This window comes from Taeniopygia guttata, chromosome 1A (assembly GCF_048771995.1).
Source record: "Taeniopygia guttata chromosome 1A, bTaeGut7.mat, whole genome shotgun sequence".
NCBI classification, from domain to species: Eukaryota; Metazoa; Chordata; class Aves; order Passeriformes; family Estrildidae; genus Taeniopygia; species Taeniopygia guttata.
Genome location: NC_133025.1, coordinates 32,419,910 through 32,446,048, shown reverse-complemented (window position 1 = coordinate 32,446,048; position 26,139 = coordinate 32,419,910). Strand labels below are relative to the sequence as shown.

Genomic DNA, 26,139 nt, shown 5'->3' with positions numbered 1-26,139 from the left:
TGCACAACAGCTGGTGATTTTCTTCCACTCATCCTCCTACTAGCACCGAGGGTAGCAAAGAGGTGCAGTGGAGAAACAGCATCTTCCAACTGCTTTCGCTTGACATTGGCAAAAGAAACAAAAAATGTAGCATCAACAAGAGATGTACAGCTTCAGAGCTACAGTTCCCAAATGCCTCCATGCTCTATCACCTGTGTTAGGACAAAACTCTCTCCATCTTTCCCAGAGGTGGCCGCTCTACTTCTCAGAACCCCTCTGCAAGCTCTGCATGCTCAGCCTGAAAGGGCCACACTGACCCCGGATACTGCAAGGGCTCCAGTGAACTGTGGGGATGACCAGGAGAACTTTTTTCAGCTCAAAACACAGGAGGTATAGGTGCTCACTGGAAAGTTACAGTATCCATGCAGGAGACAACAGGCCTGACCATAGGGACTGCATAGGTGTCACACACCCCTGGCCTCAGGGGGACAGGGAGGCGACGGCTTTCACCAGTTGGGTTTTGACAAGGTATGCTACCTCTACATACCCAAACTATTGCCAGAATAATCCAGTTAAAGAGGTCACAGAAGGATGTGGGCACTTATAGCATAAGCCATCATATGTTAGTTGGTCAAATATGAAAACAAAAAAATTAATTTACAAATATTTTAACCTAAGACAATCTTAGTTGACATACTGAATTAACATTGTCCTCCCATCCCATATGTGTTATAGATTTATTAGCTGGATATATTTTGAAGAGAGCACTGAAAGGTTGAATTTTTGTACTGCATGATCAGTCAAAACTTTATATTTTAAAGAATTATCTTTGAGGAGGTAGCAAGTTTAAAGCATGTCGTCATACCCATGTAAAGATTTCCACTTATTTTCTATAACACATAGTCTTACATAAATGTAATTTTATATTGGATGCTTAGCCATTCTTACCAAAAGTTGTTTGAAACTAATAAAAATATTCTAACTTTAACATTAAAAAGGACTAAAGGAGTAACTCAATAGAGCAGAAAAGTTGCAAAAAATGTTAATGAAAAGCAAAGGGTAGAAATCAACTTCCAGCTGCCTGAAATATAATCAGTTTAAAATTCTGTCAATAAATTCTCACTTTCTGCCCTCTGAAAGAACCTTCCAAAGTACCTAGTAGAAACAGTAGCTCAAAATGATGAGAACTCTCACCAGATGAGAGCTGAGAATAAAGGTCTTAATGAGCCAGCAGAATTTGGCAAAAAACAGGACACAAAATTACCCACCTCAGACAGACTTGATTTCTGTAGTTATTTACTTACTGTAATGGCTGCAGAACAAGCAGGGTTTGCCCATGGGGAAGTTTTACAAAGTAAAAAAAAAAAAAAATTAAAAAAAAATCAGCAAGCATCATGCTTTTTATGTTTTCCACAGGATAATATGGGATTCTCTTCTGAGCATGTCTAAAATCTGACTTAACAAACTCCCTCTTCTTGCTGGAATTGGTAACAAACAAGTTTCAAGTTCACAGATGACATGGAAAACAGAAAAACAGTCCTGAGAGCTCAGAAGAGCTCCCTGTTTTTTTCTATATAAGCCTAAAAAATATCATAAAGGTTTAAATCAATGCAGATCATAAAATTATCTCTTCCAGGGGAGTGCATTAGTTGCTTAAGGAGAAACTCATGAAAGAGTAACAGTTGTGAGATCTGAGCCACAAAATTATCTCAGACTAATCCTTAATTGTTAAAAATCATCTTAAACCTTTAAGCAAGAAGATTTATGTGGCTTTCAAAGCTTTTATTGTAGCTTCAATTATCATAATATTGAATATTCTTATTTTTCCAGACTCTCTTTAAATCTCGTTACATTCCTGACCTCAGCAGCATCCTCTCGTAATGAGTTCTACAATTTAATTACATACTGAATAAAAAATAATTTTGAAAAATCCTTTTATCTGCTTTGTATTTGTCACCCCTTACCTTATTCCTCTGCTATAAGACAGAGAAAACAGGAGTTACTTGTCTATTTTGAATTTTTGTATCATTCTATAGTCTTATTACAGCTCTTCATGATATTTTTTCTAATTCCTTTGTCTTTCAATATCTCTCCCTGTACATACATACTTTATTATGATAAAATTTCTAGTCACATGATATGCCAGCATAAATTCTCCTAAGATGCTGTAGGAAAAATTCAAACATATTTCTAAGAAATGAAGGCTCCAGAACCCTAAAATCTACATACCTCAGTTTAAACCTCTTACGTTATGTACGCTTCATCAAACTAAATGCAGTTAAAAGATTATCAGCTACATTTAGTATATTCTGAACCATGTATAAGACATTTTTTAATCCTTCAGTAAGTAACTTAATCAAAATCAGTGACTGAAGAACACTCACAAATTTTCTTCCTTCTTTTAGAGCTTTGCAAGGAGCACATTAGCTGTAGGCCAAAGTCTGTGGCCAACAATCCCAAAGTGCTCATCCAAGGACAGGCTGAAAAGCTAAACATTTTTTGGAACAGCAACCTAATTATGCCTTGACAGCTCTTTCTAAAATTATGTCAAATGCACCTTTCTGAACACAGTGACCTACAACAATACTAAATTAATTGTTATACTTAAAAAATAATCTTGTGCTTCAGCAGATTTTGTTTCTGGGTCAAGCAGAGAGGACAAGACATCCTGAGACATGGAGTGATAGAAGCAGAACAAAAGCAGCAAGTCTGAGGGTACTATGCAGAGGCACAGTGCCCATCTCTTGGTTTACATAATGAATGAGATCACACAAAATCTATGACAAAGCATAACAGAGAACATATGACCTTCCTAACATGTCCAAATAATGAAATTTTCTCTTTTGTTGTTGTTAAAATGTTAATTTATTATTAAAGCACATGTGGCTAAAAATTATCAGTAAGTATTACTGAAAGCTTTAATTGCCAGCTAGTTATTCATCCGTGGGGCAAGCCTAGCGACACAGAATTGTTCTACTGGGTCATCCTGGGTCCTAGCTCATCCTGAATAAAAAAATTCTGTTAGTGCCAGTCCTGGAGTAAAACCTACCAGGAAAAGACAGCAAAAAGTTGTTGGATTCTAGGAAGCAAGGGTAAATCTCTGTGTACCAAGGGATGGTAGTCAATTCTGCTCAGGGTAGATGGTCAATACTGCTCAGGGTAGATTGTCAGTACTGCTCAGCGTAGACTTTTGAGTTGAATAACTCTCTCAGAAGGACAGAAGGGCACCTTGGTAAAGAACTGTGATGTTTCAGAGTCGAGGAAGCTGAGAAAATGGGTAATTTTGTAGTTCACCAAAAACTAAAGGGAAATTCTGGACACTGAAGAAAAATGCAGAAATGTTTGTGGACGTCAGGGTAGCTGAGGTTTAACTAACAGGTGTAACTTGCTGTCTTTGTACAGACTAAAGAGCAATCAGGAGCTGTGTCTCCTCCCCTGTGAGAGGAGCATCAGGAGTTCAGCTTCCAGTTTATAAGATTGGCTTCTGTAAACTTGCAAGAAATTCGAGTTGAATTTTAACGCTGAGATTTTTTCTGCTGCGACTCAGCCTTCCAATGAAATGACACAATTCCATCAAACCCACAATTTTGTGACAAATATCTCATTGCACAGGTAGCAAAGGACTTTTAGGGCACTTCAGACATATTTACAAATTCAGTTCAAAAGAGGTGCTAAAACATACACTAAAATGATAGTAAAAAGGTAAATTTTATTCAAACCACCAGATGCAGAGGGAGAAGGAAGGCAACCCACAAAAAAGCATTATTTTTAAAGCACTCAGAGTTCACCTTTTTTCTTGTTACAAGTCATGGATACAATTATTTTTTTGCAATACTGGGGTAAAAGACAACTGGCATGCAAACATTTTCACACGTGTGTAACCCAGCTAGCAATTAAAGCTCTCAATAGAAGTTACTGATAGTTTTTACTATCAATATTTAATAAAGGAGATGCAGGAATTATCTGATGTGTTAGGAGGACTCAGGATGATTTGAATGTATTAGGAGGACCTGAGATTACCAGTATTCCAAGAAAGGTTCAAAACTCTAGATTCATCAAGGAAAGTTTCATACAAACTTCAATGTCCTGAGATTTTCTTCTGAATATTTGAAATCTGTGGATTCCTTTGGGAAGAAGTCATGTGTCATTTAGGCACGGGGCCTAACGACCTTGCTGTGACAGATTTCAGATGGCACATCCCCTTTCAAGAGTCACAGATCTGTTGTCTCAAGTACAACACTAAACTGCTCAGCTGTGGAAATGACCCAAAGTCTATGCCATGCAAATACAAACTTGTTATTAATGTTGCAGAATTGACAAGTTCACCATTCTGTTCCAAAGAGTCCCAATCAAAAGAAATCTGACCTTGTACCATTAGTCCCTTAAGAAGAACATAAAGAACTTGGCTTCCCCCACTATGGCAGTGCACATTCTTCCAACCCCCTGAGAACATGCCTCAGCCCCAGCCTTCACAGACCATGTTGAAGGGACAAAATGGTATTTGGGCTGTAAGGGTGTTTATGAGAATGTTAATCTGAGAGATGCAGTTTTCTGCCAGGCTTGGACAACGATCAGAGCACTGAGATGCTGTGAGGAACAATGCCTTTTAATAACTGGTGAGCTGAGCTGGACTGCATTTCAGCTGATAAAATGGAAGAGAAGGCAAGTGCATCACTGCTGAGCATAAGCCCCTCTAAGCTGCACATCACTTTGTGTGAACAATGGTACAATGAGTTAAAGTCTTTAGTCAGTTCAGTCTTTGCACAGCCTTCTAGATCAATGAACAGCTCAAGGCAATTCTAAATAATTTTCAGGCAATTATTTGAGTCATATTAGAGCACCTATATACATACCTAAGGGAGAAACACGGCAAAAACAAGATACCAAATATCAGTGATGTGAATGAATTATGCAGCTGAAAAGGAACTCTTTGTCAGAACAAGCCTGATGAACCTTCTATTGCTTTTCCAGAATATTTTGACAGTTTTGCCTAATGAGCCTCCAAGAATGAAAAAAATGCAAACAATTCTGGCCTGGAGAAATTAACCAGTTCAAAGAAAACAGATTTTTTTTTCCCCCTTTTTGTTTGGTTGTTTGTTTTGTTGTTTTTGTTTTGTTTTGTTTAGCAGGAAAAAATCTGTGGAAAAATAGCAGCAGACTTACCAGGAGATTTCCAGAGAAGTTTTACCGTCCTTCTCCTCGAACTGCTCAATGATTTAGGAAACCAGTAAAAAAACCGTGCTATCCTCCTGATGGTTTTGTTCAGATCATTTCTCACTGCCATGGCTGAAAGGGCTCCACTGCTACCCCAGGAACAAGAGCTCTGCACACGTATCCAGAGGAGAGAGGAGAGCCCACGAACACCCACAGCAGCGCTGGCTCTGAGCTCAGCGGCAGCCAGCACGTCTCAGGACCACCTGTTAGTCCTAAATCCCCTCCCTCTCCGTCACTCCGCTCAGAGCCCTCAGACCTCCCTCTTTATTACCAGAAGCAGCTATTTTAATAGATGCTTCAGCTAAAGAAAAACCAATGCTCTGGAGTCTTAACCTGTTACTGTGTTTCCAATGATGTTAAGACATGTTTTCTGCCGGAAAGGCTTTGAAGGGCTCCTTTGTTCATCTGTAGCTACCTTTTCCAGGCTGAAAACAAATAAACACCAAAACAGATAGTGACAAGTAGTCTTTCAAAATCCCTTAATGTAAATCAATAGATTTCCTCTGGAGAGAGAGTCTCTCAAAGACTTTCTTCTGAGCAGCAGGAGGTTCTGAGCAGCAAATTTAACAGAGATTTCTATGGATACACACATTGCTCAAAATGTGACTTTCCTCTTAATGGAGTTTAAGGCAAATGTAAGAGTCAAATCATTCACTGCCACAATTTACTTAAAAATTGAGCATCTATTAACATATCACTATACAAAGAAATTAACAGCATCTCAATACATAGCCTACACCTGCTCCAATCATAGTATATATTAAATTGTAAATCCAGAGATGCTATTTACTGCAATGCCCCCTGCAACATTTATCACAATTTCTAAAATACACTTTTAAACAGTAAGACTATGTAACAATTTCCCAAGGATGGTATGATTTCCTTGACTATGTGTCCAGCTTCTCACATTTGATTTTTTTTTTTCTTCTGCTAGATCTGAATGGCAGAAATCCCTGGAAAATCAAGACTAATGTCATTACAAAACAAAGGTCCTTTTGTATCAACCTTTAAACTACAGAAAGTAAGGGCTTTGTTACACCAGTTATGTTCACAGTATACAGTTAATAAATCTTCCAGAATTCACAATGTATTTTTCTACACTAAAATATGTGAAGTATTTAACTCCATTTTATACATCTGACTTTCTAAACATACTGCTGCTAGTCAGGACTGAGCTACTGGTTTCTGATTGCATTTCCTGTCGTCAGTATGTCTCTAAAAACAAATAAACATTTCTACTTATACCGTATCTGTCACAATTCTTTAGCCAGTGTCAATGAAAAAAACAGAAGGCAGGACACAGACCACTGGATTTTGTCTCATTTGAGCTCCACCCTATCATACCAGAAGGAATTTAGTAGCAAAGTGACGGTTTTAGCAAAGCAGGAGGTCTGTCACCCAATTCAGAACAGGAAAGGAGCAGAGTTAAAAGCCTAACAGACAGATTGCTTTTCTTAGGAAATAGCAGGAGTCTGAGTGTGTACTGGCATCTGTGAAATACAAGATCAAACAATGACTTCTTTTTTTCTCAAATTTTTACATATAAAATTGAATGAAAATCAAAGTGGCATAAAAAACCCTGTACAATTTCACACCTAAGTAAATATGTAATGCATTGACTAGTTTTGCAATTTGTCAAAAAAAAAAAAAAAAAAGTCCTTTAGCAGGATATGAAGGGGACAGGAATATTTTTTTCACTTAACAGAAAATGCTGATACAGTATCTTTATACTGGTATTTTATGATGCTTTAAATAATATTCAGTAAAACATATCCAGTTGGAACAACATAAGGGGATAAACTGACTTTGTTGATGACAGCAACAAAACTGTGGATGTTTATACCTTACAATATTTAGTGAAACAAAAATAGGCAAGAACATAAAACACTGTGTATCACTTTAAAGCAAACAGATCTTACTTTATACAAAATGTCACTGGGATGAATCTGGCAATTATACTGTGCAACAAACCAGGTAATACAGATGAGAACACAGACCTGAATTCAAGTCAAACTGAACAGCAGTGGTAGTTACAATATAGTAATTTCACAACTTCTACATCACTTTGCATTTTTAGGCCATAGTTAGGCCAAAATGCAAAGCTAATGAACAGCCTGCCTCCCACAGCTCAGGGATCGGGGTGTGTGATGATGATGGGAGTTCCTCTCAACCTGAACTGCTAGCTTTAGAATATGAGCCACTGTGCTGTGCACAGGAATGCACTGCTCTCAGCTGGACTCGGGAAAGTCCAGAGAGCTCCTCCTAAGACAACTCTGATTCCTCACATTACACTGATGTATTATTAAAGTTAAGAATTCACTGTATTAGAAAGGCACTACACAGGGCTGCATATGTACCTTTCAATCTATTCTGACAGAGAGACAGCACAGAGATACTTTCCAAGGAGGACAAAAGGACCTGAAATGTGAGCAGACTCAGACTCTTGATCCCTGCCTCCGTTTAGGGAAAAAAGCCATCTAAGGCTTTTTCCTACAACAGACTTCAACCCCCGGGTCATACTCTGCTCATCTGAGCAGTGTCTGGAGGAGGGGAGGGAATGACTGCTGCCTCCATTGCTGTCCCACCTGCCTGGGAAGGGAGGTGAGCAGCTGTCCCCTCTGCTATGCAAGCAGCCTCTGACCTCCTACCTCCCCACAGCAGTGCAGAGGTCAGAGCCCAGCGGGCCCCTGTGCAGGGCAGAAATGCCCACAGAGCCTCCGTGTGTGTGGTACCTGAGGTGCGTGGCAAGTCACCACCTAGTCAGGAGAGCCGGGTCCACCACACTGCCCAGCTGCATCTGTCTCCCAACCCACTTTCTGCATGGCAACCTGTGCTCATCAGCTAGAAAGCAAAGGGATGCTCATGAAACATTCAGCAGTTTAGACATGTCCCTGTCTACCCTGACCTACAGAGCTCAACAGACCAGCTCTGAGCAGAGGGGGATACACAGTGACCCGGTGGCTGCCTTACTGCAGCCCTCCCATGCCCACTGACAGAGCTGAAAGAAAGAAAAATACCTCAAACTAACCTTCATTGCTACAATAAAACACTCTTAAATGAACTGTAAACAACCAGCAGTGCTTGACTGGAAATAGTCTCTTGGGGTGTGCTGAATTCATATATTTTAAAAGCAAATTCTCTGCTAACAAGCATTTTTTAGAGCAACACAGCAGTGCTGAGATACCATAAAAATGAAGTCTGATAATCAGGAGGAGCACACACAGTGGTGTTAGATGTGGGGTAGATGCAGAAGTCTCTGCTCTGGAGAAGAACAGAAGAGGATTTTTCCTCAGTGAGGACTTACTGCCATTTCCACTCCCCCCAGCTCTTAGACAGCAAATAGCTGGGATGAGTAAAGGATTTCATTTGCTTTGACTTCAACTGGAACTTCTTCATTTAGTCTGGTTTCAGGAACAAAGATCCCCACACACCTGTTCACAGTAAGAACTATGTGTAGGAAAAGCTGAGAGTATTAAGTAGTATCTGCTTGTCTACATTGGCAAATATTAACTAGGCTCAAAATGAGGTTTTGCTTTCTTTGCAGGCAATAATATATTTGGAAAACAAGGCAGTGTCTTTCCAACTTGTCCCAATGTGAATGTGTGTCACTATGCTATATGCCACACATGCAGGCACAGTTCAGTATGGAGAATCAAGCCTTCACAAGGATATTTTCCATATTGATGGACCTTGAATTAAATTCTGTTCAAGCTGTATGCCAGAGGAAATATTATCCAACTATTAAAAAAAAAAAGGGCCCTGCCTAACTAGTCCCTGGGATTCAGAATAACCATGACACTGTCAAGACACAGCATCACTGATTTCATAACAAAACATAATTTATAACGTCATGATGTGTGACAAGGCTATGTGGTTGCTAGGAAGTTAATAAAGAACACAACTAATGAAAGAAAAGAAACAAAGACCTGCTGCATTTGACTTTAAATCAGTTGAAACTAGCACAATACTTCCAATTTCCAGCTCAGCTGCTCATCCCTCCCTAATCCAAATAAGCGGCTATATTTGTGAGCTTTCTAAAAAAACTTTTGATTCTCAGCAGCTGCATGTACACAAAAAGAAAGGACTAAAAATTAAACAGTGATTGGCAATCTGCAACTTCCAAAACCTTGCCTCCTTTTGAAAGGTAGTAATTGAAGAACTTTAGTATTCAAGCTGATGTGAAATACATCTGTTATCAGATTTAATGATCTATTAATGACTCTTTTTGGAGAATAATTTGATTTCTCCCCTTAAGATGTAAGGAGTAAGAAGCTTTCTTCTTAGCAATAGCTCCAATGAAACACATCCTGGATTTTGAGGAAGAAAATCACTGTTCCAAAGCACATTAGGTCATATTTGATTAGTTCTTGTTTAATTCTACAATATATTACTCTGTAAATAAATGTCTTCCTGCATTGTTACATGGAAAATAATACCTCTCTGTGTATTTCAGCAATATTTCTTCTTGATACTTTTCACTATCATCCATTGTACTGTACAGTCATTCCCTGTTTTATTTCAAATACTTCAACCAGTAAAATTTGTTGTAATTTGCTTTATGTTCTTTTCCAGATGCTGGAATGTGGAGAGGCAGGTAGGACCAGCACAGTAGTGTGATGGAAGTGTGTGAGGGAGAGCATTGCTGTGCTGGTGCAGCTGAACATCAGGAAGGTAATGCACTATTTCCTGGAGACTGCTGCTGGTACAACATGCTGCACTTGTTCCTCTTTAACGTGGTTTGGTTACAGGTTTACTGCATGTCTGCAGGTTTGTGCTTCAAAACTAAAGCTGAATAAAAGATTATAAAGCCAGATTAAGAGAACAATAGTGTAATGTAAAAACAACAGATTTTTGTTAATTTTAGCTTTGCATTAGATATTACATTAGTAGCAGCAAATTCAGGGAAATTATTGAACAGTCTCTAGGAAAAGCACTTTTGTATGTAAACAGCTACACTGCATAGCAGAGGAAAAATAAAACTTAAGGCTAAAACTGGAGAGAAGATACTGAGTTGCCTTGTAACATAGTTTGACACATAGGATTTGACTCAGCGAGTGATAGACCAACTTGCCTGTGGGCTTCGGGTGACTTTGTGCCAAAATTAGTAGACTTCTCAGTGAGAGCTTGCAGGAAGCTATCATTAAGAGAAAACTGATTGAGGCAGAAAAACCGAAACGTGTCAAACTGCTAAAACAGTATGTTTGTTCATCCTAATCTGGTCTACTTAAAACCTGATCATTTTTAGGTGCAAACAAGCTGTGACCTTCCTTCTTTAGATATCTCTATTGCAGTAGGAACGATTACATGCTGTTTGCACTTGAGATTAACCTTGTACATTTCTTCTCTCTTAGAAAAGTATAATGTTTCTTACTTTAGCCATGGCAGCTGCTAGATAATAAGTGAATGTTTAGAACAGGAGTATAAGAGAAAAATACAATACAAGAGGACTTTTCACTGTAGTCCTCCATATTTCTTCCAAGCTCCTACACTCACTGTCAGGCAATGGCATCCAAGCTTCTGCACACAATGCACTCTCCTTTGCTGAGCAAAATAAAAAAGGCATTCCTCAATACTCAGTACAGTGTGGAGAAAACAGGCATGTCTAGCAGCTCCTAAAGCCACCCCGCCAGCACACTGCTGACCTGCATTTCACTGCCTGGATAAAGAGAGCCTTCCAAGAAGGCTGGAGATTTCTGGTCAACAGCACTTAACAACAGAAGGAAGAGATGACCACAGTCCCTGGACAAGAGCTGATCTCTAATGTTTGCCCGACCAGTGATCTCACAGGTAAAATGTTAGTTAATGTACTGGGGCTTCCATCTCTGTCTGCTTGGCTCATAGCAATTCAAAGTGGGGACTGCTTCTTCCTGTACAAGCATTAATTATTAAGGATTCTCTATTAAGGAATAAAAGTGGCCTCCTACTGCTAGCCCTAAATACTAAAAAAAAAAAAAAAAAAACCCAAATCATGTTAATCATTTAACAAAAAGACATATTATCCAGTAAAACCTTCAGTTTTACCTTTTTCTGCAGTGTGTTAAAATCACAGATACTAGCAATATATATATAGCATGCAGCCACAACATAAGTTAAAAGGCATCTGGATCATTACATCCCACAATGAACTGTTGAACTTTGAGCATGGTATAACTGTATAAAACCTGCAATAAGTCACAGGAAGCTCTTCAAAGCTTTCCCATGACAACATCAAGTTTCTCCTTGGCTCCCCAAGACTTTCTTGAAGCAGACAATCAGGAGTTACCACACTGGCACGAAATGCCAATATTTTTATAACTAAGATTTTTGCTTTTCTAAACACATCATTGCTTCAATGTTTTATTACACATGTTGAATGCACCCAAGGTTAGGAACACTGCCTACAGAAACACCAGTTCTATCAAGTTTCTATTAGTAGACTCCTTTCTACTCCTGTATCATCTCTCAGATACTGGTGTGTTTGAAACCAAGCCTTATGTCATCTGGGGCTCTTCCCCCTGTGTGTGAAACAAAACACAGGGTATCTCACATCAAGATGCCCTGGGCAGAGGAGGCTCCTGCCTGCTGAAATAATCCTCTGAAGGAGCTCCCATAGAGTCTCCAAAGCATGAGAGGAAGACAAGTGGGGAAACCACAGACCATTTTCAGAGCCCTTCTTCTCAGTGATGGCATATGAATGTAACAGGATGATTTAGAAAATTTTTCTCGTCACTGCTATGCAGCCTCAAAACAACTGCTCGCATTCTCTGTAGTCTCTTAGGTTTGCATCTGAGACACCCAGACTCTGAAGAACACCATAATTAATACTTAACCATTTATTCATGAGATGATGAAAACAAGAACAAAGAAAGCTGCTCAGAAACAGGTGAAAGTTTTTACATGGGACAGTGTATGGCTTAGGAGTGGAAGATGGGACTCACACATGAAAATAAATGTCAGAGCCTAACTAGAGGAACTCAGTGAGGAGTTACCACTCCCTGCAAACAGCAGGGGAAAGAACTCAGCTTTGAGCAGTGAGAACCTTGCTGTGGCTACAAAGACTGAAATGCCCCAGGAAGCAGAGAGGCAGTGGGGAAGACAGCAAGCATTACTCTTGAAGAGCAAGCTCCACCAAAGCTGCTTCCTCTTTCCATCTCCACACCTCTGCCTCTCACCCTGCACCAGGTGCAGTACAGTGCCCAGTGCAGGACAGAGTGCCTGCTGCACTGCACAGGGACTAATATTTTTTCCAGCTCTACCAGCCCTGCAAGCTCCAACAAACACTCCACTGGGGGCAGCAGACCACCCACACCCCTTCAAATCCAACAAGAAGGAAAACAGGGCTCTCTGAGCTGAGCTCCACCAGCAAACCCAAACCCTGACACCTCCTGCTGCTCCAGACTCTAAGGATTCTGAGAAGATGTTGCCATTTTGGATTTAAAAGAAAATATAAAGCACTGGGGAAACTATGCATCATTTAAAAACTCTCTGCAGAAAGAATGGGAAAGGGAAGCAGACTCCCACCACTGTTATTTCTAATCTGATGCCCAGTGCTCACTCTCTATAGATAAAGCATTCAGAGGCTCCTTCAACTCTGAACAGCTTTGGTAATTCAAGTAGTAAGCCCTGTTGTTTCAGCAACCTAATGCCCTCATTACATTTACTTAAATATGAATGTAGTCCTACTGAAGAGATAATGGACAATGTCTCTTCTCTTACCTAAGAACAATATGTTACAAAAATTTGGTGGTCAAAAAAGTGCTTTCTGAAGGGAAAAAACCACTGATCTCTGTGATTGCTCCTTTCCTCCCTATTTCACTTTCTACAGGGGCATCTATTTCTTTGCTACTCCTGACAATTAGTAGGCATTAGTAGGCAGATAATATATCCTATTTTTTCCTAAGGTTTTGTGCTGCTGTTTGATTTTACAGATATTTAAAAATTCTTGTAGTAGGAGAGCTATACTATATATTAAAATATAACACCCCTGCTCTTCAACTGCACTAAAGCAGGAGTCAGCTACTGCATATTCAAGGCCAACATAAAAACATGTTAAAAATTGGACAAGGCTCCCACCAAAATACCCATTTCAGCAGAGAAAAAACAAAGAGAAGCCCTGACACTGTGCTATACACTTCACAGGGAACGCTTGCTCAAAAAACAAAGACTGAAAATCTGGTTAAAAAAAAAAAACATAGAGAAGAGACTATGTCCTATCACAAAATCCAGGAAAGGAGACACCTAGTTTTCATGGTACCTCCAAAGCATCTGCTTAAATATCTTTAGAAAGTTTGAAGTGAAAGTCATGTAGGACCTGTAATTTCTATATATTCTCTTAAGTGAAGAGTAAAACTTCTGAAAACTTTCATTTGGTTTCAACTGATTCCATGGAAAAGTGTAAAATGCAAGGAAAAAGAAAAGTTACAGACATTAACTAGGAAGTCCAGAGCAAGTGGTGCATAAAGTAATTCCTTTCACGCTCCCACCACCTACATACACCCAGTCTGTTCTCCAGACTATGAGGAAAGTAAAACTGCTCAGAAATTGTATTTCATAGCATGGCAATAGAGACTTTCATCCAAAGCCATGATAAATGACTCATTTTTCAAATGCCAAATGACATGTTGATACAATGCAAGAACCTCTTACACTACATAATGCTACACACCATCAATAAGATATAAGAAACTGAGAATTTTCACTCCAGACTACCTTCAGATTGAGAGAAAAACTGAATGTTGAAAACAAAATCCACTCTTTACTGTACATCATTCCATTATATAATCTGGAATAATCCCAACTGCTTCTATTTCAAACAACTTCATGCAGAGAAGTCAGGGCAGGCAATGGAATTCTGCATCTGCACCAGGTTTTTACCCCAAATAATAGAGGTGAAAAGGTGAATAGCAGAGCAACCCTAAACCAATTAAGACTCTCTTGAAAAGGAATCCAAAACACCAGCAAGAAGTCAGATACTACAAAGTATCCTTTTCAGAGGTATTTCCTTACACTTGGCTTTCTTCCTGGGCTAGGGTCCAGGAATATCAGCACTGCCTTACTTCTTTTAAAAAAATAAGTAGCTTGAATCATGTGTACCTTGTGCACTGCATTGAAATAGACAATCCTTAATCTTTACTTTTTTCTTCTGTTCTCATCACTCTTCCCTGAATAAAATGAAAATAGTTTTTCAATTTTTTTATCAGAAGTGTGAAAACTTGTGAATTCCAAACAAAAATTTCACAAAAGGCAAAAAGACCTTTTCTTAGTAGTTCAGGGATTACAGCTCACTTTATGAGGTATACCAAGGAGTGTACAAAAACCCTAAGACAGTCATAGACTCACTGAAAAATGGTAAGAGTAAAGCCTAACTTCTACTGAAGCTCAGCTTGGGAATTCGTCAGATAGATTGTAGGGAATGAAGGACAGAGATACTCAAAGAAATCCCCATTCCCATAGACAAGTCAAAGACTTTTCTTTCAGAAAAAAGTATTTATCTAAATACTTTAAAATTACTCCTTTGATCTACCTTTTGACTGCTTCCCTGTCCCAGAGGAAATTTCTCATGCCTTTTTATCCTTGTCACTGCACTCACCATGTCTGACTTAGATCATGTCTAATGGCAATGATCTGGTGAGTCTGATCTGACTTCAACCAATACTGAGAGAGGGTAATTTAAACAAATATAGCATTTATGTCTTTGTGATTCAGAATCATGAGAATTTAGTACATAGGCCCCTCTTTATTACCAGATGCCCATCCGGAAGATGCTGGTTTATTCGTCTTTTTAGGTGACATTAAGTGGCTTCTGGAAAACGTAGGTTTATTTGAGAAACTTCCAGCACTGTTACACCTTGCCAGGCAGATTAAAATCCTTGAAATGTACTTCTAAACCTCTGTTGTAATCTCTGCTTTGCAAAGGATACCCAAAGGAAATCATGGCATTTTCACAGAGGCCACCACAGAGGCCACAAATTTGGCTATAGTCCTGGATGCATTCGATTCAGCTTTCCAGGCCAGTCTAGATGCACTTGAGCTGTTGAGCACAGCCATGTCTGCTGCCTTCCCAAAGGAGACACCTTCCTCTCCTATACTCACTTGCTCACAGAAGAGCCTGTGACTCTGGGTGTGGACTGACCTCTGGCCAGAGTGGATTCAGTGACTCTGAGCCAAGAGGGCAGCCAGTCACACACACTCCTTCAGGTCTTCTGAGCTGTCCTGACCCAGTCCCTACTTTTGTTGCCCTCAGCCACTTTATCAGCCAGATCTGTTCACCAGTGTGGCTCAACAGTAGTGCCTGCCAAGTGGGTAAGAACAGAGATTCTCACAGCAGCCCTTGTGCGCTTTAGCTGGTGTTTCCTTTCATCTCCACAGCACTTTACAGCTTCTAAATATTATATTCATGCTAGAGCATAAAAGTTGAATGTTTCCTCTGCTACTTAAACAGCAATTTAAGAGAGCAGCTTGAAGTACTATGCCTCATAAAAATTGAGCTTGTCACAGAGGAGAAGGAAAAACTTTGTAAGCTGTAATCGTTCTGAGAAAATGTTGCTGGAAGGTACATAACCCAATGTGACACTTGAAGTTCTTGTCATGGAGCATTTGATCATTAAAAAAATTATTATTTCTAAGTTCTATTTTCACATCAGTGCATTACACATCCTGTCAGAACAAACAGTGCACTAATGCAAATGATAAATAGAAGTATTTTATTTTCACAGCCAAAGTATTTCCATTCCAAGAATAACTGTAAAAATTGAGCTACTGAAAGTGAGTGTAACCGTGAGAACAGTGTGTCATAACGTAAATTACATTCATCAGCAGAGGACAGTATGAGGTTATTACATCTCCTTAAGACAGAAAAAAAAAGAAGATTGACCTGTCTTTACCATCCTGTGTTTCAAATATCAGCGGTTAAACAATGGCTCCGTGATGTAAACCAAAAGCAAACCACACACCTGAACATGTCACACCACTAGGGATAGCACTAGATTGTCCTAGAAAGTGCAGCAGCACTGCAGCTGTGGGCGAGGAACAGCCAGCCAAGTGAACACGCCCATGGAGATCTACGCTGAAATCACCCTCGAGCTTACCATGAAGCCCAATAATGTGGCCAAAGCCTTTTTAATCAATCAAGGGATTGCAAAAAAGGACTTTTCACCAGCACTAGATAATGTATGTTGTCCAAGGACAGGAGCTAGAAGGTGAAGGAACTCACCATATTTTAGAGTGTGGCATTGGTAACAAAGGGATGCAAAGGAGGAAAGTTGCTTTATATGCAGGAAAACACGCCTTTGTCTACTAAGAACCGGAGCCCAGAGAACGAAAGGACACGTATGTACATGCTGTGTACGTGGGACATGCGACGCACTAACGCAGCTCTGCCTTGGGCATGACCCTGACGGCCAGGGAGCAGAGCGCACGGCTTTCGGCAGGGCTGGGAGCACTCACGAACCTCAGGGCAGCAGTCCCCACAGCCTGTGACACGCGGTACCTTTCCGCCGGGTGGGGACGGAGCACTTTTACCTGGATCACACTGCATCCACCCCCATGCCAGGCCGGTCTCCCGGCAATTCAGCTCCCGCTCGGCGGCCGTCGCGCTCCGGCACTTCACATGGCGAAACTCCGGCTCCCGTCGGGGCTGGGGGCGGAGCGCGTTCCCTGGAGCGGATCGGGAGTCCCCTCACCTGGCCCCGCGCCCCTCGGTGTTGTGAGGGTCTCTCGTCCCCCCGGCCCCGCCGCTCCCGGCCCCGCTCCCCGCCGGAGCCGCTCACCCGCGCAGCGCCGGCCCTGCGAGAGGACGAAGCGGCGGCACAGGTCGCACCACGCTCCCGCCGCCGCCGGCCCGAAGCGGTGCGGGGGCTCCGGCGGCGGCGGCGCCTCGAAGATGGTGCGGACGTGGCGGGGCCGCGGCGGCGGCGGGCGGCGGCGGGCGCCGAGCGCGGGGCCCGGGCGGGCGGCGGGCGCGTCCGGCTGCGGGAGCGGGAGCGGCGGCTGCGGGGGCCCCGCCCGGGCCCGCCGAGGCTTCTGCCGCCGGTCCCGCGCGGCCGCCGCCATGCGGAGCGGGGCGCGCCGCGGCCGCCTCTGCCCGCCTCACGCACTCGGCACCCGCGGGCGAGGGGAGCGCGGAGGCGGCGGGGGCGAAGGAGGCGCTGCACCGCTCCGCGTCCTCCCCGCGACCTCCCGAGTCCTGCCGCCCGTCTGCCGCCCCGCGCCCGGCAGGCACAAACTCCGCATCGGCATAAACGCGCGCCGGGCTGCTGCCGCAGCCTCTGGCACAAGGGGAGCTGACAAGAGCTGGCGATGCGCTTCAATAGGTTCCCATTAAAATGAACTGCCTCAGCCCATTAAAGCAGTTACTGGGGGAAATATTTCGCAGGGCAGGGTAGAGCTGCCATAACCCACACCTCGGCTGTAGCGGCCGGGGTAGTCGGAGCTTGCATTCAATGCTTGTGTGAGCGTCCAGGAGCACAACGTTGAAGAACTGCGCCGCGGCCGTTTGCAGCACGCCAGCAGCTCAGCCTGCCGCTGCCGGCCTTACCTGCCCACAGGCAGCCAAGTTCTTGGAAAGATGTGCACCTACAACTACTGCTGCCTGAGCTGGTTCCAGTGACAAAACAGCAAATTCCACTGAGGGATACTACCCCTACCACATTTTTTTGGTGACTGATGAAAAAATAAAGCTGTTTAGGGCACAGAAAAATAGAAGGTTGTGAAGCCTTGCCAATGGCAGAATCAGTCACAAGAGCTCCCACCAGTTAACCTGTTCCTATAAACCCTCTTCAAACGGTATTGCTATTCCCAGAACAATCTGTTCTGGTACTTGCCTCTCTTTACCATTAGAAAGGTTTCTCCAAAGTTGCAGGCTGGGGGCTTTTTGTTTCAACTACAGTTTATATTAATAATCTATAACCCTTTCACAACAGACAGAGTGAATGAATCTTCTGGAACAGCCTATAGATTACCAAAGACTTTTACTTCCCCTTTCTTCCAGTCCTCCCTTCTTTCAGCCAACAATCCCTTTTCCCCAGTTCTACTTAGAACTCTCTAGAAAGTTCTACAGTGATTAACTACATTAGAACTGATTGAGTTCTACCAGTGAGCAGAGACTAGGACTTTTACCACCATTAAAAGAACTAACATAGTTCAGAACACATGTCAACCAAGTAGTTAAAAAAATAGAATTAGTGGCTCTACCATATTGCCTATGCTAGTGATTCTGTTGTGCAGGGCACATTTTCTGAACAGTTGGATAATGCAAACTGAGTTGCAATTTGCAACTTCATGTTTCAGGTTCTCTGTTGTGCTTACAAGGAAATAAATCTTCTAAGGCAATCCTGAAATTAACAGAAAATTAAATTATGAAAAGGCAGAAGTACACACTGTACAATAAGTGGTTGATGATGTATTTATGTCATTAAGCTGTTCACTCATGCATTTTCACAATTCATATGAAGACAGGTTTGTTCAAGTAACAGATAATTAATATATTCAGCTGATTCCTACAGCCCCCCAAACCAGTAAACCAGCTTCAGGAAGAAGAACCATATATTACTTTCTATTACTTATTTTGGCAAATGAATAGAAAAATTCACAGCATCAGGACACTTAGTTTGAGAAAAAAGTTGATAGAACCAACACTATGCTTTGACTTGAAAAATTATTTGCTTCGTAATAATGTAATCAGAAGATTATGAACTGATTACTTCAAGTTACTTAGCTACTGCTTTGTTAAAATCACTTTAGAAAAAGAAAATTTAACATGATTAAGATTACTGATGTATTCAGCAAGACTAAAGCCAGCAATGTTTTAAATAAACATAAAATATAACAAAAAAATTTAAAACATGTAAAAGAATGCTGCACATATTTAAACATACCGACTATATTTTTACTACAATTAACTTTCTTTTTCAGACTGCTTTAGTATAAGGAAGTTGAAAATTATAAATTCCTCCTAGCATATGATTTCTTTCAAGATTAAGAAACAACAAAGTGTTATAATGTTGGAAACAAAATACAGTTTATGTACATCTAGAGAGCCCAATTCTTTTAACATTAATTCATGTGTTTTACTGATATTCAGTGAGACTGTGGATGTGAATGAACAAGTGTACAAGCAGGCATTAAAACATTCCAGTTAGACATAATTCCAGTATTTTAAAACTTTTAAGAAAGTCAAAGAAAGATGTGTGACAAATGGCTGCACTCCTTTTGCATAGCTAGGTTTTTCTGGTGATAAAGAGAGAAGCTGCTCACATGAGTGTAAAAATGTTTGAATTGCCTTTTTTGATTCTCACCAAGAACACTGGAATGCAGGTCATGGACATCAAGGCAAGGGACTTTCCTTTTTTTTTTTTTTTTAAATGAAACACTCATTTATAAATTTCCTAAGTTTCTTTCCAAATATTTTCTAAAAAGGAAATGAAAATGTTTTGTGTTCTGACTGGGACAGATAAGAAGGGAATAAGCATCACAAAACTACCAGATGCTATCACTGGTTGATGTTGTTTAGCTTACACCTAAATGTTCCACCAGTAATTATGGAAAATTCTAAATATAGTTGGTCCAATTCTTACAGGTGTAATGCAGCAATGAAAAGTGCTATTGGACACTACTGAACATCCATGGTCAGGTTCCCACAAGGAAGGAATGAGTTCTGTAATATTTGCATGCTCATCTGAAACAAGTATGTACACCTATAGTATCCAAACAAAGGGATGTTTCCAGAATTTTTTGTTTTCATGTTATCTTTCTTATTTGTATTTTGAAGCAGAAGGTTTCACTTTGCATCTCTGCATCCCAATCATGTACTACTGAAAGTAGTGACTATTGATGCTGGAAAATAAATATACAGTCTTACTGTATTTTCCATCAAAGTTTGGCACCTCAGTTGTAAGGCAGCAGAGGGAGTGGTCCCTTTTCAAGATCTAGACTGGTATCTTATTTTCCACTACTCAATTACTACTGAGGTGTGATACTATCCAGTCTACTGACTGTCCACAAATTCTTCTCATACCAAATTTTTAACCTTTTAAAAAAATCATACCTGCAAACAAGATTAAGAAGGAGCCGTTTTACGTACCCACTGTTGTAGTGAGCAACAAGATTTCAGGGAAAGTCTGAAAATGCTGTACTCCAAAAGATGAATTTTTTACATTCATTCTGACAAGCTGGAGTGCAAAACTTCCATATACTAAACAGTCAAACAATTACAGACAACATGGCACCAAACATTTAGAGAAGTTAAAAAAATATTGTGAATTTGCTTTCCCAAGTAGAAGTAAGCTAACAATTTGAATGTGAAGGAAAGAAAAATGCATTTCTGTGCTTTCCTATCTGCACTCTTAGTCCCTATTCACACTCATTTAAAAACATCTCATTTAAAACATTCATCATGTTCTGTGATGATTAAAGTCATTCAGTTAGACTCCTACATAATAGTGGTTGTTGAAGGAAATCCAAAATACCCTTTATACAACGGTGTCTTGCAAGTCCTCTTGCAATGAAGACTAAATTGCATTCTGAAAAAAAAGGGCAATATTCAAAGCAGACAAATGTCAGTTTCATCAACAATACTTTTCCCTTTAGGACTCATCAGAGATCCTCCAAGGGGCTCAATTCCCTGCCAGAAGTTATTCTATCTTAAAAGTGACCAAGAAAAGATATATATTTCTTTTGTATTTACATATTATACATATTTACATTTTCTTTAATATTACAGTTGCTGAAGGAAAAAAAAAAAAATCCTGGATACAGGTTTATTATCTGCTTTCAACTGTCCCAACAGTATTTTTTCCCTTTGAAAAAATTTACAAGTCCTCTTCAGGTCCTTTGGAAGCTACATGCAGTCCACGTTCCGCAGGCCACCATCCATAGTCAAGGCACCAAATCTAAACCAAAAAAAACCAGTATATTTTCAGGTGGTTGACTAGATTATAGAATCAATCTTTAATTTGTTTATGGGGTTTTCCTTTCCCTTGCTACATGCCAACAGAGGCATTTGTACCTAACTTTTGTATCTGCAAAGAAGATGGAAGAAAGGAAGCTTTGCTGCAAGTATGGGACTGGGAGTGGGGAACAAAACAAAATTGATCCAGCTTGAAGCTAAACTCCACTCTACCAGCAATTTACCCTGGGACTTTCAGGAGATATTTATTTTTATATATCTTCTCATCTTCATAGGAAAAAAAAATCAAAATCAGTCTGTACGTGACAATGATAATCCCCTCTCAGGATTGTAAGAAACGTGTTTGACTCTTCATTTTACTTATGCAATCTGTAAACTGTAAAATCATTAATTCAGACTGGTGTAATTCCACAGTTATCAAAAATAACCTCTAAAAGGGAGGAATTAAAAGATACCAGCGCATTGCTGCAACAGTATTGTGTTTAAATTCAGAATTGATGTGTCTGTGCAACAGGAATTTTTATTATACTTTGTATTATATCATTATATTTATATTTAATTTATATTTTATTAGATTTTAATATTTATAGCTAAGCCAAAGTAATATGAAACAACAAATGCCACAAAAATTACTGTAAGTTCATTCTGACTCAGCCATGTTCCAAGGTTTTGAATAATTTTTTTTTTTGTTATACCTCATTTGAACAGCTCAATATATATTTACAGTTAAAGACATTAAAGAATCATTCCCTTAGTTTAAATTCTGGACCTATAAAATGTACCAAATTAAGCCCCTAGTTTCAGCCTCAAAAGGGAAAACAAGTGCTTGCCTTTCCAAAATGTGATTGTTTTCAGCCAGCTCTTTAACAACACCTTCCATTTCCTCCTTTAGTTTCTTCATCCTGTAGTAACCAGAAGCAAATGAGAGATTAAATTCTTTTGGGGATAGATACCTGCTCTGATCACTCACCAACAGAGTTTTCAGCAACTTGCCATTATATACAAAACAAGGGACAGGCAAGTTGTTTATTTACAAAGAGACAGATAATACATTAGTGCTGTCCCCCCTCACTTCCAAATCTGTGCCACCACTACAGCAATGTAAAATTCTTCATTTTAGTACAGCAATCACTAAGTAATTTAATTTGTTTTCAATTTCCCTGTATAGCAAGCATACAATATTACATCAATCCCATAACAAAATTCTCACCCAAGAGTCATTTCTACTAATGTGTTTGAGCTTGGATAGACTGTATTCATCGTATGTTTCATCCCATTGGAAGCTGCAAACATTTTCTGTGGCAAGGCATCTTGTAACTGTAATACATAAAAAGGAAATTTTAGTTACATTAGAAGTTGTCATGTACGTCTTGATGCCCACCTTAAAATCCTTTTTTAAATTCTCCACTGCTGTGGTACCTCATAAATTCATTTCAGTACTAAGGTGGCTGATATGCTCCAAGATGAGATCATCACAGCAAGTTTTGTATTGAAATGACCAATAATTCCCTGGTTTGTTTCATCTTCTTATCTAATACTTTCATAATAAACTCTGGAAAGGAAGAATTATCTATTTGTTATGTCTGTAGATATCCTAGGGAAACAGGATCCTAATCACTGGATTGGTGGTGCAACTAAAATACAAATAACAAGTAAAATGCTGCTGTTCATCATTCCTAAACTGATTTTACAATTAGCAAGAGCTTTTTGTTCCTTTATCTTTCCTTTCTAAAAAATAATTTCACTACATGAAAATGCTCTTATTCTCTTAATCTTGAGGCAATTCTGATAAGTTTGCGCCCTGTAGAGTCACTGTCCAAATCATTAGTTTAACATCCCATAATCTTGACTATGGAAGCAGCATTTTTATACTTCATAAGAGAATTAGGATAATCCTCTATGTCTTCTGAAAATATTATGGTAACAGTTGCACAGAACAGTTCTCAATGAACCCACATCCATTGCACTATTTTTTTTTTTTGAGGAGGAAATTATGGAAAAAAAACCCCAAGATCATTTAAACCCACAAACTCCACCAAAAAAACCTACACCAAAAAAAAAAAAAAGACTGCCACCACAAACCAAAGTAGTCTCACCAAATTCCAAAACCAAGTTACAATTCACAAAATCCCATTATTCAGTTATTCAAAAAATAACACTATCCTCCAGTCCACACTGACATGGCAATGAAGCTACTGCAGACCACATAGAGCACCCACAAAGGCCTGTATTTTAATACAACTGCATTAATGTAAGACTCACTATTAGCAACACTATTGACATGAAAATATGCAGAAGTCTTTTAACTATGCAAATGCTTCCCATAATTTTGAAGCATTCTACCTCATTTATATAATCCTGGTATTTGGACACCTCTTCTTCAATACCAAAACATTGGTTGGTGAGAGCCAGTAATTGCTTCCTTGTGTGAAGCATTTTCCTAAAAGAAAAAGAGTTTTCTTTTAAGAGCTGCTTATATAAAAGTGGTGCAATGAACATTACCAAATATTAAAGAAATCAATAGCTTGCCTTGTCCAGTCCTCAGCTTTGTCCAAAAATGCATCATATTTGCTGACACATTCATCTTTGAAAAGAGCTATGGCTTTTGTAGCATGCAAATACAGCTTCTGCCTGCAACACAGGAACAACCAAACCAGTGTCATACTGCTTTCAAAACCCCATTCCTCTAACTTTCTGAAATCTGGAGAAAGGTTTGTGGACTTAAAAATATGTGCAGCCACCTTTATTCAAGCTGTTGTAATGTGTAAGAACTCAACATTCTACAGGAACTGACAATTTATATTTCAAAAATATACCCTAGCAGGGAGGAAGAAAATTATTTTAAGCACTTAGTTTGTATTTGTATTTGTATTTTTAGATTAATAAATGGTCAAATGTCTTCTTTGAGTCAGCTGGTATATTTCATAACTCTAAATGGAAAGGACAAAAGTCCTAATTATTTTACATTTGCCAACTGCAGATACTTGGAACTTCTGGCATATATGAATAATCCTTTGCACTGAATAACATACATGCAAGAAAAAGAACACGAGTTTTGTGTCAGCCTAATTTTATGACAAGAGGAAAAAGAAACAAGCAGAAAAGAAAAGCAAGGAAAACAAAACCCAGCTCTTGTTAGTGTGGCAGACAGTAGTCCCAGTGTAATTGCCTCGCCATGCCATGCATTGCACCAGTAAGTGTAAGGGATACTGGAACACTACAGACCAACACCTACTTCAGGTATTTCATGAAGTCTTGCATAATAAATTAAATGTTAATTAAATGTAGCAGCTAAAGTGTAGCTGGACTGGTCATCATGTGTAGCATACCTATCATTCAACCAGAAAAATAAAATTCAAATTGAGTGCTGCTCCCTTATCTGTCTAGAGATAAATATTACATAGACCAGCCTCTGCTGATAATAGCACACAGTCTTTAACAAAATCCACTGCCATTTCCCTGTGGGGTCAATCAAGTATAAAAAAGATGCACTTAGGATATCAAACCTGTACAGTCCCAGGGAGATTATTTCTGGTAGAAAATATACCAGTATTCAAACCATGAAAATGAAGCATACTTATTTGAAATTTATCATACACTAAGGCAAGGACATGGTTTTAGTAGTAGAAAACCCTCTCCTCTGCTTGGCAGTTATCCAGGTTAAGTTTCACTATGGGAAATCAAGTGGCAAGGTTGTGCCCTCTGCATGACAGCTTTCTATCTGTAACTGTCAGTAAAGCCACACATATGGCAGGAAGAGCAAGATTTTTTTAGAAAATTATGTAAGTGTTGTCTAAATTCATGCAACATTTAGCAAAGTCTAGGGAACCATGCAACTGACCAGCCACTAGGAGAATAATTTATTTACTTAAACATAGGCATCTAGCATCATTTGAGGTAGAATCTTAGAATAGTTTGGGTTGGAACGGACCATAAAAATCATCTAGTTCCAACCCCCCTGTCACAGACCACTGCCAGGGCTGGGGCAACTGCAACTTCTCTGGGCGATCTGTTCCCGTGTTCATCTGTTCACTGCCTTCACAGTGAAGAACTTCAGTGTATCCACTGATACTTTCCTCTCTTTCAGTCTGAAGCCATTACTCCTTGTCCTATCAGTGTAGTTCCTGATGAAGAGCTGCTCTCTGGCTTCCCTGTAGCTCCCCCTTCAGCTACTGGATGGCCACTAGGAGGAGGACTCCATGCAACCTTCTCCAGCAAAGATATCCTGCACTGCTTCTGACCACTTGTCATCCATTAGACAGGTTTCCCATTTGACTTGTGTCCCACGTCCCAGTCTCAAAGCATGTCTGATATTTTAGGGCAACTTAAATGGCATTAGCCATCTGCATATGAAGAATTTAATAAATCCTGAGACAAGTACAGCAGTATAAAATCAGTGGAGACTATGGGAGTTTTGAGACCCAAGTTTAGAGACCCCACAGATACTTGATGTAAACACCTTGCATGAGTGACAATCTTAAACAAGCATGGAGAATAGCATTAAAATTAATTTTGTGTGCTATATTTCCTGTAAGATTAAATAATTCTAGAATTTCATTGAGCTAGTTCATATTTTACTCATCTGTAGAAAATTATCTCCACCTTAGCTACAAAGTCATTTCGATCTTATTCAGGGCTTTTTCCTGCCTGAAAAAAAACCAGGGAAGAAGTGAATTTCCTAAAAAACAGTTATGCCCAGATAACAATCAGGTATTTTCCTTCTAGAAGGCCTATCAGTGAAAAAACTCTACAGCCAGAAAGCACCTCATTATCATATGCTAGTACCCCAATGTATTTAAGATAGTTAAAAGGAATTTTTTCCAAAGCAATCCTAAAGAGGTTATGATTTACAATAAAATTAATAGTATGGATAACTGGCAAGAGCATCTGGAGGACCTGAAAGCAATCATGATAGTTCCCAAAGGTAACTTAAACACTTACTTGTCAAACTTGTGTATTTGTTCTTCATTATAAGGAAGCCCTAGGATCAGAGCAGATGACACACATTACCAACCTATCTCTGCTAGTTGTATTTATGCAAAACTCTACTAAGTTTACCCATT

The 26,139-nt window shown here is 39.7% G+C and overlaps 2 protein-coding genes across 5 annotated transcripts in view; both read right to left on the bottom strand.

Annotated features, from left to right (window-relative positions):
- RASSF3 (Ras association domain family member 3) overlaps positions 1-17,238 on the bottom strand; it is a 102,648-nt gene extending 85,410 nt beyond the window's left edge. The window contains exon 1 of one of the 3 annotated variants that reach the window (XM_041711940.2): positions 16,941-17,238. In XM_041711940.2, coding sequence (XP_041567874.2) covers positions 16,941-17,223 — 283 coding nt within the window. In that variant the 5' untranslated portion in view covers positions 17,224-17,238. Of the gene's footprint in view, positions 1-5,142; positions 5,352-16,692; positions 16,850-16,940 lie in introns of those variants that run through there. The other 2 variants (XM_072922749.1, XM_030259000.4) reach the window with 2 other exon arrangements.
- Positions 17,239-18,551: 1,313 nt separating this feature from the next.
- Positions 18,552-26,139, bottom strand: part of TBK1 (TANK binding kinase 1) — a 28,334-nt gene continuing 20,746 nt past the window's right edge. Inside the window, exons 16-21 of one of the 2 annotated variants that reach the window (XM_004176090.6) lie at positions 26,018-26,057; positions 23,606-23,707; positions 23,420-23,516; positions 22,287-22,393; positions 21,907-21,978; positions 18,552-21,059 (exon numbers count right to left, since the gene is read on the bottom strand). In XM_004176090.6, coding sequence (XP_004176138.4) covers positions 21,008-21,059; positions 21,907-21,978; positions 22,287-22,393; positions 23,420-23,516; positions 23,606-23,707; positions 26,018-26,057 — 470 coding nt within the window. In that variant the 3' untranslated portion in view covers positions 18,552-21,007. The remainder of the gene's footprint in view (positions 21,060-21,906; positions 21,979-22,286; positions 22,394-23,419; positions 23,517-23,605; positions 23,708-26,017; positions 26,058-26,139) is intronic. The other variant, XM_072922725.1, reaches the window with a different exon arrangement.